The sequence below is a fragment of the Lissotriton helveticus genome, chromosome 10 (assembly GCF_964261635.1).
Source record: "Lissotriton helveticus chromosome 10, aLisHel1.1, whole genome shotgun sequence".
In the NCBI taxonomy this organism is placed as follows: Eukaryota; Metazoa; Chordata; class Amphibia; order Caudata; family Salamandridae; genus Lissotriton; species Lissotriton helveticus.
In genome coordinates this window covers 301,760,946-301,774,249 of record NC_136071.1, presented here as the reverse complement: position 1 = coordinate 301,774,249, position 13,304 = coordinate 301,760,946, and the positions used below count along the sequence as shown (strand labels likewise).

General features: G+C 42.7%; 1 protein-coding gene across 2 annotated transcripts in view; it reads right to left on the bottom strand.

Moving 5' to 3' along the window:
* Window positions 1-13,304, bottom strand: part of KLHL18 (kelch like family member 18) — a 202,368-nt gene that overhangs the window by 17,034 nt on the left and 172,030 nt on the right. For both annotated transcript variants that reach the window (XM_078662453.1, XM_078662452.1), the window contains exon 8: window positions 12,716-12,820. In XM_078662453.1, the coding sequence (XP_078518579.1) occupies window positions 12,716-12,820 (105 nt within the window). The remainder of the gene's footprint in view (window positions 1-12,715; window positions 12,821-13,304) is intronic.

Genomic DNA, 13,304 nt, shown 5'->3' with positions numbered 1-13,304 from the left:
TACCTATTGCACCTGGACAAAAGTACCTCGGAGGGAAGAATCTCGAATGGCATGGATAATGGAACCATAAGTGCAGTTTGTGTCCTGGGTGTAACTTTACTGGACGTCCTGGAGATGGAGCCTGGCGCTGCATTCTGTAATGCACCCGCAGGGTAGCAGGGGAGACTATGGTTAGAGTCCCTGATGTCATTAGGCTGGTTGAGGGTCTTCAGGTGCACAGTGGTAGTTGGTATTTTAAGTATTTTGACTTGAGGAGTATTATAGGGATGGGATGGTATACCTTTTATACTCCATCTATGTGTCTAGGTAATTGCAATGTTATGTGAGATCGGATACCCCAATTTGGGTTGAGTGTACGTGTCTGTCCGCTTGGCATTTAGTAATATTCCTGACAGTCCTATAGCTCTGGACCGTGCTTATACTGTTAGAAGAGTGCTCTCTCTGGATTCTATCCAAGGATCAGCAGTTTATGTGATTATCTTGTTAACCATGCTTTTACCCCTCTTCTGAATATTAAATGCTACTGGATGCTTTGAACCTTGGCTGGCAGTGAGTTTCAGAGGTTCACTGCTCGTACATAGCACAGTGTCCTATTTAGTTTGTATTGTTTCAATTTAATATGTAGGTAGACTGATCCTTTTCATGGGAGACTGTTGACTATGTAAAGTGCTCTGAACACTGATCAGTAACTGTAACCAGTGAAGTTTTTGCAGGACTGTTGTCGTGCTTTTTCTGGTAAAGGGTAGGAGTCTTCTTGCTACAGCATTTTGAATTCATTGTATTTTGAGTATCGTGAAGCAGTCAGGAACCAAGGTATAGACTATTGGTATATTTGAGCCTGGAGGTCACAAAATGGAGGACAGTTTGTAGTATTTTTTTGCTATCCACGAATGGAAAGATGCCTCACAGCATTTCATTGTGTAGAAGAAGCTTCTTGTGAACTCACAGGCATATAGTATCTCAGAGACCGATCAAAGTCCATTGCTAATGATAGGTTTCTCATTTCACTTCACGCAGTAGACAGGACATGAAGCCTTGGACCATACGGCCATATGCTGGTGTTTGTCATGATCATCAATAAGGTGTTGAGATTTAGGTGGGTAATCACCATTATTGAATTTATGGCATTGATGCAATCATCAAGCCTGGACTTGTATGTCTCTTCTGGGTCATCCATTTTTATTGCATATCACCTTTATATATGATCAGGGCAGGTAAGACGGTTAGGTAGATGCTGAATAGGAGAGGAAAGAGGTTTGATGCAAAAGAGTCCCCACAATGTTGGATCAGGGAGGCGGGTATGAAAGGTCATATGAAAACAAAGCTCTCTCTTTGGGGTATGAGGAAATCCATTTTAGGGCGTTTTCTCATATTCCAAGATGTTGGAATCTGTAGTAGTGTCTTGTGGTTAGCCGTGTGAAAAGCTCCTGATAAGTACAGACGCCTCAAGCCAGCCATTCCATAATTGTCCACTGTGAGTTTTAGGTCATCCCACATGGATATGAAGGATGAATCTGAGCCTCTACCTTCTCTGAAAGATTGCTGATACAATATCAAATTGTCGCCTTCAGTAAAATTGGGAAGTTGATCAAAAACTGCTCTTTCAAATAATTTAACTAGGGACAGGCCCGTTGGAGACTGGCATGTTGCTTACTGGATTGGATAGTGCAAGAATCTTCTTCTTTTTTTCCAAGTTTCACTGAGAGCTGACAGAAGTCCCCTGAACCATAGAATACTTCCACTGAAACGTTTGCACAAATTCACAAAGGAGAATGTGTCCAAAGGCGACTTTTTCCACTTTGTAATGTGCTACCATCCCAACTTGATGGTCAAAAACTTTTCAATGGTTTGCGACCGGATTTATATGTGCAAATTATTGATTCATTCAATACCATACTGCAATTTGGAAGGGGTGCCCACAGCATGTCGCTTCCAAATTGCGATTCGGTTTCCAGTTACAGACCCATTTTAGGAGTCAGTAAAAATTTACAGAACCTTAAAATGTGTTTGGTAAATAGGGAAAAAAGTTTTAGCAGTCACAAACCCAGACTTTTTGCAAATCGCAAGGTCTGCAACTGCTAAATGTCGTCATATAATCTTGCCCCAAACAAACAATTAAGTGGGTAGTCAGGACTGTCCCTTGAGAGACCCAAAGTAATACACTGATAAAAACCCAGTAACAGTCCATTAATCCTTTAGGAGGTTGCCCGCACTTTGGGTCTGAGGAACAACTGCAGAATAAAGTACCAACAGGTGTAGCTGTGATTTAATACCTTTATAGGAGTACTGCTGCAGGTAGAGAGGAACCAGGGCATCATCCAGATGAGGTTGAGGTCTAGTTAATGCTACAAGCTTTGTAAGAAGCTATGAGGTAGAATAGAGAATGAACACAGGCGCAGGGATGTTGTTCAACACAATCAGAAGAAATAAGGCGGGTGAGCCATGAGCAATGAAGGGGTGGAGCAAATAAGCGGGGTGTGCCTGGGTCAGTCTAGACAGTTGAGTATATTAAGCTGGGAAGGTACACTCAGGAAGTTGCTGATAAGCCTGAAAAGAGAAATACCAGTGGGGTCATGCCGGACCACAAAGCAAGCTCATCAGGTCCAAAAATGTGCTTATCCTAATCATGCAGGCAATGACCTTCTGAACAATAGGATGGTAAAAATACGCAATAGTTGCAATGTGGACTAATAGACGAGGAGCTAAGTTTAATGGTTTTATAATTCTTTATCTTAGTGCCTTGGTTTCAAATATCCACATCAAGGATGTAATTGCAAATTTAAAATGATTGACACTTGCAACTCCAGAACTGTATACCCTAATTTGGAATGTGACCACACAGCATTTTATGCTCACAAGAATCGACCCTTGAGCCTCTATTTATTTTTTAACACATTTTGTAAGGCATAAGCACTGTTATAATTGTATCACCATGGTCCTATTTCCTCTATTTCAGCTCATATAAGGCCATGAAAGGTATCAAGCATACCTTTATAAAAAAGCATAACGCATACATTCAATTACAAAGGTAACATTCAAAATACTTTTTGCTTTTAAAAGGTTAAAAAACCAGAATCAAAATGTAATCGTCCACGTAGTGAGGCCTAAGAGCTCCTTTAAAAGCAGTGATCTTCGTCTCTAGGCAAGATCTTTGACCTAATATACCATACTGCTGATTAAAAAATTAACAATTAAAAATACAACCTAGACCACTGGTGTAGGTTTTACATACCCCAGGGCTACGACCATCCCTAAAGCCCATGACTTACACATGGGTTTAATCCAACCTGGTTGTTGCCATACGTAGGCCTTGCAGAAGAATAAAACGTGCTCCATGGTCTCCACTGCCTCACAACCCATTGGGCAGGTATTTGACATATAAAACTCTTATTGTTCCACGAGCAAGTAAAAGCTAACTGTAAAATCCCCAAACTGAATTTGGCAAATAGTACACGTGCTGAAGGTTTAGATAGCAAATCAAGATAAAAGTCAAATTCAAATAAACATTTAAATAATAAGGAGTCTGCTAAACTACCGTAGATGACCCTTGAAATTTTCCTTCCCAAGACAAAGTTCCAGTAGGACAATTTTAACTTTTCATGTGCATCACATGGGAGCTTCAAGGGATGTAACCAGAAGTCCTCCAGGCCCAGCTTGAATAAGGGCTAGCTTGAATAGTCAGTTTTTCATATGGATAAACCTGGGCATCCAACAGGCCTCAGGTACATTCCCTATGGGGCTCTAGGTCCCTATTTGACCACAATCTTAACCAATATTAAACAGGCCTCAATGCCACTATATCAGAAATAGATCTCGGGTGTAGGTCCAGGCGAATAGGGAGTGGTGAAGTACTCAGAGGAATTTTTAAAAAGGAATGTGTTCCCCGCTTTCTCCAAAGTATCCAGATTACAATGAACCCAAATATCCGCTCCATAAAGGGCAGCCCACAGGCTTGGATCTTATATTATACATCTCCATTGGGGGAGGTGGGGGGGTGGGTGGATGTCCTATTGACAAACCTTACAATAGGTCCAACTCTTTGCATTAAGATGTACTCTTCTGCAACTGGGCTGCCCATCTGTGCGACTCCTCTAGTCTGACTCCCAAACAGTCAAACTCGTAGACCCTCTCTAGCACCTCACCTCCTAAGGATATATTTCTTCTTATAATCTTCGTGCAGTCGCCAAACACGTCGCCAAACACCATGTATTTTGTTTTATTGTTATAGCGTTCCAAGCTATAATCCTTACAAAAAAGAAAGAGCTTCTCTGGAAGGATGGATAGGCCATTGGGATTTTTTGATAACAGCAAGGTGTTATCTGCAAAAAGTAAACTAGGTGTTTGAGTCCATGATCTTAAGGGAGTCATTTTCACAATTAAAAAGATACAGGTGCATGCATTAATGTACAGGAGGAAGAACTTGGAGGTCAGGAAACACCCTTCGTACACTCCTTTAGGAATCAGGATTTAGTTTGTCAATGTCCCTAAGGGGTCCCACCTCACTCTCGCATAGTTATCTGTATAAAACTCCTGTATAAGGGTCAGCAGGCCCCTAGGCACCCCAATCCTGGATTAAACCTCCCATAATTAAGCCCTTGGGATGAGATCGAACGTGAATCGAAGATCCACTAAAGCAACAAATAACCTCCCCTTCTCAATGTCAACAGTCCTCCATTTAATGGTTAGACACTGAATAATTTGATCCACAGTACTGATGATTTGTCTAAATATTGCCTGCAAATGGAATAGTACCTTGAATTGAGCAACCCAGTCCCACAGTCTAGTTAGTATTTGTGTGCTAATCACATTCTGAATAGTAGCTATCAGACTTATGGGTCTGTAATTACCCAAGCTAGATCTATCTACAGCTCCTTTTAAGAAACTTGGAATCTGGGCTCCTGCAATCAAGGCATTTGACAAAGAATATATATACAGGGGCCCCAGATATGTGGATAACTGCAGTAAAAATCGACAGGGATTTTATCTATGCTGGGGGCTTTACCAGGTTTCTGGGTCTGAATAGCTGCGATGGTCTTGGAGTGTAAATTCCTTTTGCCCCTCAACCTGGTGCTCACAGATAGGTATTGGCAACTGAACTGCCATCCCAATAGTCAGATTTTTCTCATCATAAAGGCCCTGGAAGTGCATAAACCAATCCTCATGGGGAATATGGCAATCTGGCTGTGCTAAATTGCTACGCCCATTTTGGGTGGGCAAAAAAAGCTTACTAACGTTGCCTCTAGCTGCCACTAAAAAATTGTCCCAAAGTACCACTTTCCACTGGGCTTTACTGGCCTGGATAGTACTGGCATACTCCTGCTGCGCCATGACAATCGAGGATCTTTAATAAGCGCTCCTTTAGCTCTTTTATACGTTTTATTAATTCACTAGTTAGCTCTCTCAGCCCGATGACCCATAATCCCCTTACAGTTTTTCACAAACAGGTTGTCCAATTTAACAAAGAGATTGCTATGGACTATCACTATCTGCCCTGGAGAAAGTTCATGATACATGAATACATTAAGTTCAAGTACAACTTGATAAAGTTTGGAAACCGGTTCCTCATATTTAGAAAGGACCTTCCATTTTATGGCGCGCTTGTTCTTACTAACCACTGTTAGACCTGGCTTTTTCAGTGGGTTTAACCCCAGAATGTTTGCTTTTTGGCCTCCTGTTGTTGACCCTGTTTTTGTTGGTTTTAGGACTCTGGACACTTTACCTCTGCTGTTCAGTCCTAAAGTGCATCTCTCTCTGTGTAAATTGTTATTATGGATTGGAGTTTCCATAATTGGCTTATTTGACTACTGCTAAGTCCCTAGAACAGTGCACTAACTGTGCCTAGGGCCTGGAAGTCAGATGCTGCTAGTGGGTCTGCAGCACTGACTGTGCAACCATAGAAGCAGCCTTTCAAAGGGTTCTCAGACCTGCCACCATAGTGTCTGCGCACAGTTTTTATTGCCACATTGACCTGGCAAGTGCATCCACTTACTAGGCCCTAACCTTCCCTTTCATTACATGTGAGTCACCCCTAAGGGAAGCCCAAGGTACCCCTGTAGACTGGGTGCAGTGTATGTGAATGGTAGGACATGTCCTGGTGTGTGTGACATGTCATGATAGTGAACTGCAGTGTACTTTGTTTTTCACTATGGAAACGTTATCTGTCCCATAGGATAGAATGAGAGTTAATTTATAGCAGTTGGACTTCTCGTTGTTTCTTGGGCACTTTGGACTACACGGGACTGCGAGGACCAGCAGCCCAGGTAACAGCACAGCTGCGCCCTCTTCCCGGTTGGATACCGTCCCCTGCCTGCAGCCTGATAACTGCTCGCGGCCCCCACTCCGCGGGAGCCGCTCGCAGCAGTTGGACTTCTCGTTGTTTCTTGGGCACTTTGGACTACACGGGACTGCGAGGACCAGCAGCCCAGGTAACAGCACAGCTGCGTCCTCTTCCCGGTTGGATACCGCCCCCTGCCTGCAGCCTGATAACTGCTCGCGGCCCCCACTCCGCGGGAGCCGCTCGCAGCAGTTGGACTTCTCGTTGTTTCTTGGGCACTTTGGACTACACAGGACTGCGAGGACCAGCAGCCCAGGTAACAGCACAGCTGCGTCCTCTGGTCGGTTGGATCCCGCCCCCTGCCTGCAGAAGCATTTACTTGATTACTCTTCCCGCTTCGCGGAACGCACGCGGGCGCGCGCCGGGCGAAGCCCGGGCCAAGGGCGGGCCCGTTTTAGCCCGAGAAAGACCGGACCGGGCCATCCCTCTTTCGCATGCTCCAAGGTAATTGTATATATGTTGGTATAGCAGTAAGCTCTGTCTAGAGACCTATACAATAACATGCCCTCACGTGAGAGCAGGAGTAAAGCCATCACTGCGGGGTCCCTCCTAACAGCTACATTGGACAATTTTATAACAAGAGCGAACTCTGTAATAGATGAAGGGATAACCTTAATGGAACGCCGGGTGTCTCAAGACCTGGCCATGGCTTAAAGATCTTCCATGGGACATTTTGCGACTGCCCGTACACCAGAGCACACTGCAAGAGCTAACACCACTGAAGTACAAGCACTTATACATAGCTCGCCCAGCTCCCAGGAACAGCCCCACACTCAGCTTGCGACTGACCCGTACTTATTAGCAGCATCAGAGGCTGCCCCAGCACCAACAAGGGTTAGCTCGCCAGAGAAAATAAACACTAGGCAATTACGGGAGAGATGTGAGGGTGCAATACCAAAGAGAAAACGGGCTAATACTACCGTTGTGGGAGGCAGAAAACCGAAAGTAGCTAAAGGTACAGGTAATAGCAAAATATTTTCAAGCAAAAGGGGGATAATGAGTGGACCACCCAGAATAGGCACGCCCTCCCGTCACCGGATTTACTGAGTCAAGACTCCGTTACCGGAGGCGTAGTAAATATTGCGGCTAGAATTGAGGCAGATGATGATACTTTGCTAAAAAGAAACTGGGGGCTTTGTTGAGATCTTCCCTCGCACCCCTGGAAACTAGACTCTCATGCATTGAGCAACAGCTTTCTCAGCTGGAATTGATTACTAGGGGCTTGTCAGATACTATGAAGGCAAAGACGTTATACCCATGCCCCGCGCAGTTAAGCACCGTACTCGATGTACAAGTAATTAGTAAATCCCCACTCTCTGCTCAGCAACCGAATTTAAACATCCCAAATGTACCGATGAGGAAATCCCCGGTAGAATCATCTAGACCTACCCAGTCTTCAAGAAGAGGATCTATAGTATCCAAAGCTCTTCATAGAGAGCTTGGAGGGGCTCTGACAGTAGGGTCATCTCAGGGGGGCTGTATTATTAATTTACCACCAGGAACTAGCCCGTACCTGGTTGTATTCAATGGAGTTCCAGAATTAAGAAACCCTACCGAGGAATCTTTTATGTCCTTGAAGAACAAAGTGACACATTGGCTCAATACAAACCGACCGTTACCCCCACATATGACTAGTAAAATACTGATGGTACGTAGAACTGCATGGGTTGGAAACAGCCCAAAAACTATCCCAGGTGACTGTGTGCTGGTTAATTTTAGGGACCCACGCACGGTGGACCACATTTGCACTTGGAGAAATCAAAATGTAAGGCCATCCATAGAAGGCCGACCACTTTCATACTTTTATCCATTAACTAACCTACCTGACCGTGGAAGCGTTTGGACTCGGGTTACGCACCACGCTCGGGATAGGGCGGAAAACGGAGGGTACGGACAATTAAACAGCTGGAGAGATATACCCACTGAAAACAGGTTTGGTTGCCTAGAAATGGTGGACTGACTACAGTCGACCAAAGAGAATATAATTGGTAATGAAGAGGGGCAAGGCAATCAGAATCCCTTAAAGACGTATAATATAACAAAGAAAAGCGATTTAGTGGGCAACATCGGTAAGGGACCCCAAAATATATACATTGTAGTAGGTGAAGGGCGTGGGAATGACCTTAACACCATTGAGTACACCGCAGGCACCCCTCGTAAATCGCTGGCTATACCTCCAGCTGCTGACCAAGAACAAGTTATGTTAGACCATCAACGGGACACAAAAGTATGCCTGGTTTCAACACTTCGTGGCAGCGGCTTAGCTGCTTCTAAAAAGGATAAGGCCCTAAGCAAGATCATAGATAAGGGCGATAATATTACTCTCCTATCCTGGAACGTAGCGGGTCTATCTAATAAGCTTAAGGACCCAGCTTTCCTGCTCTTTATAGAAAACTTTTCAATCATTTGTTTACAGGAGTGTTGGAAGCGGGATGATATCCATATTAATGGTTTTCGTACTTTTTGTTCACCCACTAAGCTGTCAAGAAGGGGCAGAAACTCAGGGGACTTTGCACCTACATATCGAACACTGCAAATGTAATGGTCAGAAAACATTATACGGATCGAACTATTATCACTCTCTACAATAATATTCCAAAGGCAGAATTAAACAAGGTCTTTGACGAACTTTTACAAAGCCTGCAAAACCCAGTTGAAAATAGCCAGGTGGGGAACTGTGTTATATTGATGGGGGATTTTAATTGCCATTTATGTCCATATAGTCACTCAGGCGTTTGTGGGTTGGACAATCTTAAAGGTGACCCTTGCACTCATTTTGAGCACTCCATTATTGGGAACCTTTTTAATACCTTATTATTCCAGTTGGACCTGGGGTTTGTAAATGAACTATGTAGCCCACAGGTTGTTTTTACACCCACCTTTAATGGCAGGGGGTGTAATTCAGTAAAGATTTTGCTTTGGTTTCCAACAGTGACTTTCGCAATGTTCTTAGCTTTAATACAGGAGACATCGCAATAAGCGATCATTTCCCCATCAATCTTTTTTTAAACTTTACCTCAAAAAACAGCAAGAACAACGATGTAATTGATAAGCTTTACAATTATAGGATAACCTTAGCAAAATCGAATGGTTATTCTATAAAATGGAACAGAGTAGAGCCCACTGCCTTCCTTGCAAGCTTATTAAAAAATAAGTACAAAGATTTTATGACCTGCCTATCAGAAAACATTGACTGTGTTTCAGTTATTTTAGCTTTCCGGAATATCTCTGAAGAAATTCGTAAAGCCCTCTCAGGAACTTTGAGGAAAAGTTCAAGAACTAAGGCGCGGGGTTGGTTCGATTCAGCGTGCAGTAAAGCACACTCAGTTTTAAAGATGACCCTCAAAAGAGAACCGAAAAATGTCTCTGAGATAACAAAGGCTAGAGCCACTTACTACACTACAATCAAAAATCGGAAGAAGGAACTGAAGCAGGAGGCGTGGAGAGCATTACATCAAGCCTGCATCCTGAAAGACAATATTGGATTCTGGAAGGCGGTGAATGCCCCCTTCTTTGTGGATAGAAAAACAGATTCCATAGAGATGGCTATAGAAGAAGGCACCTGGGTAAATCATTTTACTGAATTATATAAAAAAGACGAGCTAGCAGGAAGCAGGTATGTTGATACACCTGGAATAGAGGCGAACAATCAACAGGGATTGTTCCCATTAGAAATTGAGTTTGCGCTATCTGAAATTGAAGTAGCAATCGCAGAAAGCGCGGCAGGTAAAGCCCCAGGGCCGGACGGGGTTCCTGTAGATATTTATAAGTTTAATACTAAACTATGGGCACCCCTTCTGACTAATGTCCTAAATAGTAGCAACAAAATAGGGTTTCTTCATACACGGCAAGAGGCTATTGTGGTCCCAATTTTCAAGAAAGGGGACCGAAACGATCCAAAGTGCTATAGGCCGATCTCGTTATTGGACTCCCTGATGAAAGTGGCAGGAAGAGTCATATTAAAAAGGTAGCAGATGTGGGTAGAAGACACAGGTGCTCTTTCAAAGTTTCAGTACGGTTTTAAAGCAGGACTAGGCACTGTGGAACAAGGGTTAAATCTGGCAATAATAATAGGTAAACATGTGGTATCAAAAAAGGGCAACTTATTTTTAACATTCGTCGACCTAAGTTCGGCATTTGATTGCTTGAGCCATGAAATCTTATGGGATACCCTGTCACAATTAGGTATTGAATCTAACATGTTGAATTTTATTAAAGAACTGTATCGGGGGGCAGGTGCAAAAATACGATTTGGAATTAAGGGTGAATGTACATCTAATTTCCCTATAAAAAGGAGTCCGTCAGGGCTGCATACTTGCGCCTTTTTTATTTAATCTTTATATAAATAGCGTGGCTACCCATCTCACTCGAGACAAACTGGACTTCCCCCAAATTAGAGGATGCCCAGCCCCTATCCTACTTTATGCAGATGACGCGGTAATCATGGCCAGGACTCAAGTGGGCCTTCAGAGAGCGCTTACCACCTTTTCAGATTATATGTGTGCCAGAGGTTTAAAAATTACTACTGGTAAAACCTTTAGTATGTGCTGCACATCAAAGATAAATGTCCAGTGTAACATTTTTTTAGCGACGTCAAAGATAGAACTAACACACACATTTTCTTACCTAGGGATTACTTTTAACAAGAAGGGGACATGGTGGTCAGCCGCCAACACGAGGAAATTAGCCTTTTCCCGTGCAATTGGTGTGGTACGACATTTTGCAAATAAATTGGGGGGCCGACTGGTACACCTTCTGGTGGATATTTATAAATCGAAATGTGTGTCCACCGCAATATATGGAGCTGGTATATGGGGGATTGCAGACACCCGTGATATTCAACCATGTGAAAATGCTTTCCTACGTTTTTTATTAGCCGTTCCTAATTCAACTTCTACATTCGTATGCCACAAGGAACTAGGTCTGGATAATGTCTCGGACCTCATTAAAGTGAGTCCTGTTTTGTTGTGGCACAAGGTATGGACCTCTGATGGAACTGAGCTCAATAGGGATATAATCCAGGACTGTCTAAAGCTCCAGGGGGCCCACAAAATTGACTGGTTTATATATGTTAAGGGCTTCCTAAAAGAGATTGGACATCCTGAATATTTTGACTCCCCTACTTCTCTAACTTCAATTTCAAGGAAAAAGCTGAAAGAAATTTGCCTTGTCTTGTTAGAGAACAAACGTGTGCACCTAGAGGGAAAAAAGGTGTCCGTTTTGCAGAACCAAATAATTCTGCAGGGACAGGGTATTCAGCAATATTTAACCCTCATCCAGAGTAGTTATACCTGGATGCTACTAACACGTTTTAGGGGGGGAAGCTTTTTCAGATTAATTACATTCCCAGAAACAAACATCTGGTCTAAAAACCTGATCTCGTGCCCCTGCGATGACATTTCACAACAGTCGACGATACATTGTATTTTATTCTGTAAATTTTACTCGCTCCCTAGGAAAAAATATTTAATTTTTCTATTGAAGAAATGGGGCATGAGACAATGTAGACCTGCCCTACTGAAACTCCAAATGTTAGAAGACGAGATGTCAATGTATTTAGTATCAATGTTCTTAAAAAGCGTGATTAGATGCAGACTAACAATGAATTGAATCCCTAATAGATCTGCATCCTGGCACTGCTCTGATATAACGGAGTTTTAAATCTTTACTGATGATTAGCTTCCACTGTATTTTATTGTGTATTTACTTGTGCTTTGGTGATTTTTAAACTGAAATCGAATAAAGTTATCTTTGACTTGACTTGAACTGGAACTGCGCTCCAGTAGCGCTTCTCTCCTTAGCTGCAAAGTGGCAGATGCAGCCTAAAAGTCCAGGCGACCGCCGCATCCGTCTGCAGTGCTGCCAGACAGTTGATGCAGGGAGGGATGTTGGGTTTGTAGACCCCAGCGGCTGATCAGCTCTTCCCCGGTCAATAGAGCCCTTATTCTTTTACAGTCTTTTAATCCAAATGGGATATCAGCCAGGCCTAGCACCATCTTTTTGAGCTCTGAAATACAAACTAATGAATGGTTGAACATTTTGTTACTCTCACCAAAACATGTACATTCCTTCCACACTCCCTATTTCACTTCCAAGCAAACCCCTTGGTGGAATAAACTACATATTTTAGCAAATTAATTTCATTAATATCGGAGGAGGGATTACGCGAGTCACTAAAGCGAAGGAGTACATTACTTGTGTTGGACCAATGAATAGTTTAATTCTCTCCAAAGATTCCAAAAACACATGTAAAATTTAAGAAACACATAACTGTAGGAAGAAAATGATCAAATTTCACCAACACTGTATTGGATATGGAAAACGAAAGACATGTTAAAAACAAAATCACATTTCTTCTTCATTACAAAGTCAAATTCTTACTTGTCTGTTTCTGGAGAGTATGACTCGACAGAATTGAGAGAGGAATTTCCATCATATCCCCCACACACAAAAATCTGTCCGTCCAACACTACTGTACCCATGGCACTGAAATACAAACAAAATAAGACATTTTCCAGTTACATGCCCAGGCATAAAATCTTAGTTTTCGTTTCAAGGAAATATTATTCCCAGTAGAACTACCTGCCCTTGATACTCTACATTAAGTATAACATTCGCTAACAACTTTGATCTTACAGATAATTCTGCACTGAGTTATGTAATACAGCACACGTTCCACCATTAGTAAGGCCTCTGCTCTTAATGAACCAGTTAACTATCAGCCCCGATTTCAAGGATTCTATTACACACTGGAGCCACAAATACATTAACTCTCACACCTTACGATGCATAATACTAGATTTTAGGGATCAGTGTATTTGTGGTTGTCTTAATGTGTTGAATGGATGTGTTTGGTCATTGGTAATTTAATGAGTTACAGTGGTTGATTAGTGGTACGAGAGAGTTTGTCAAGATGTTTTGGTCATGTCGGAGTTGTATGGCCTGTACATTGCCCATGATTGCCTTACCA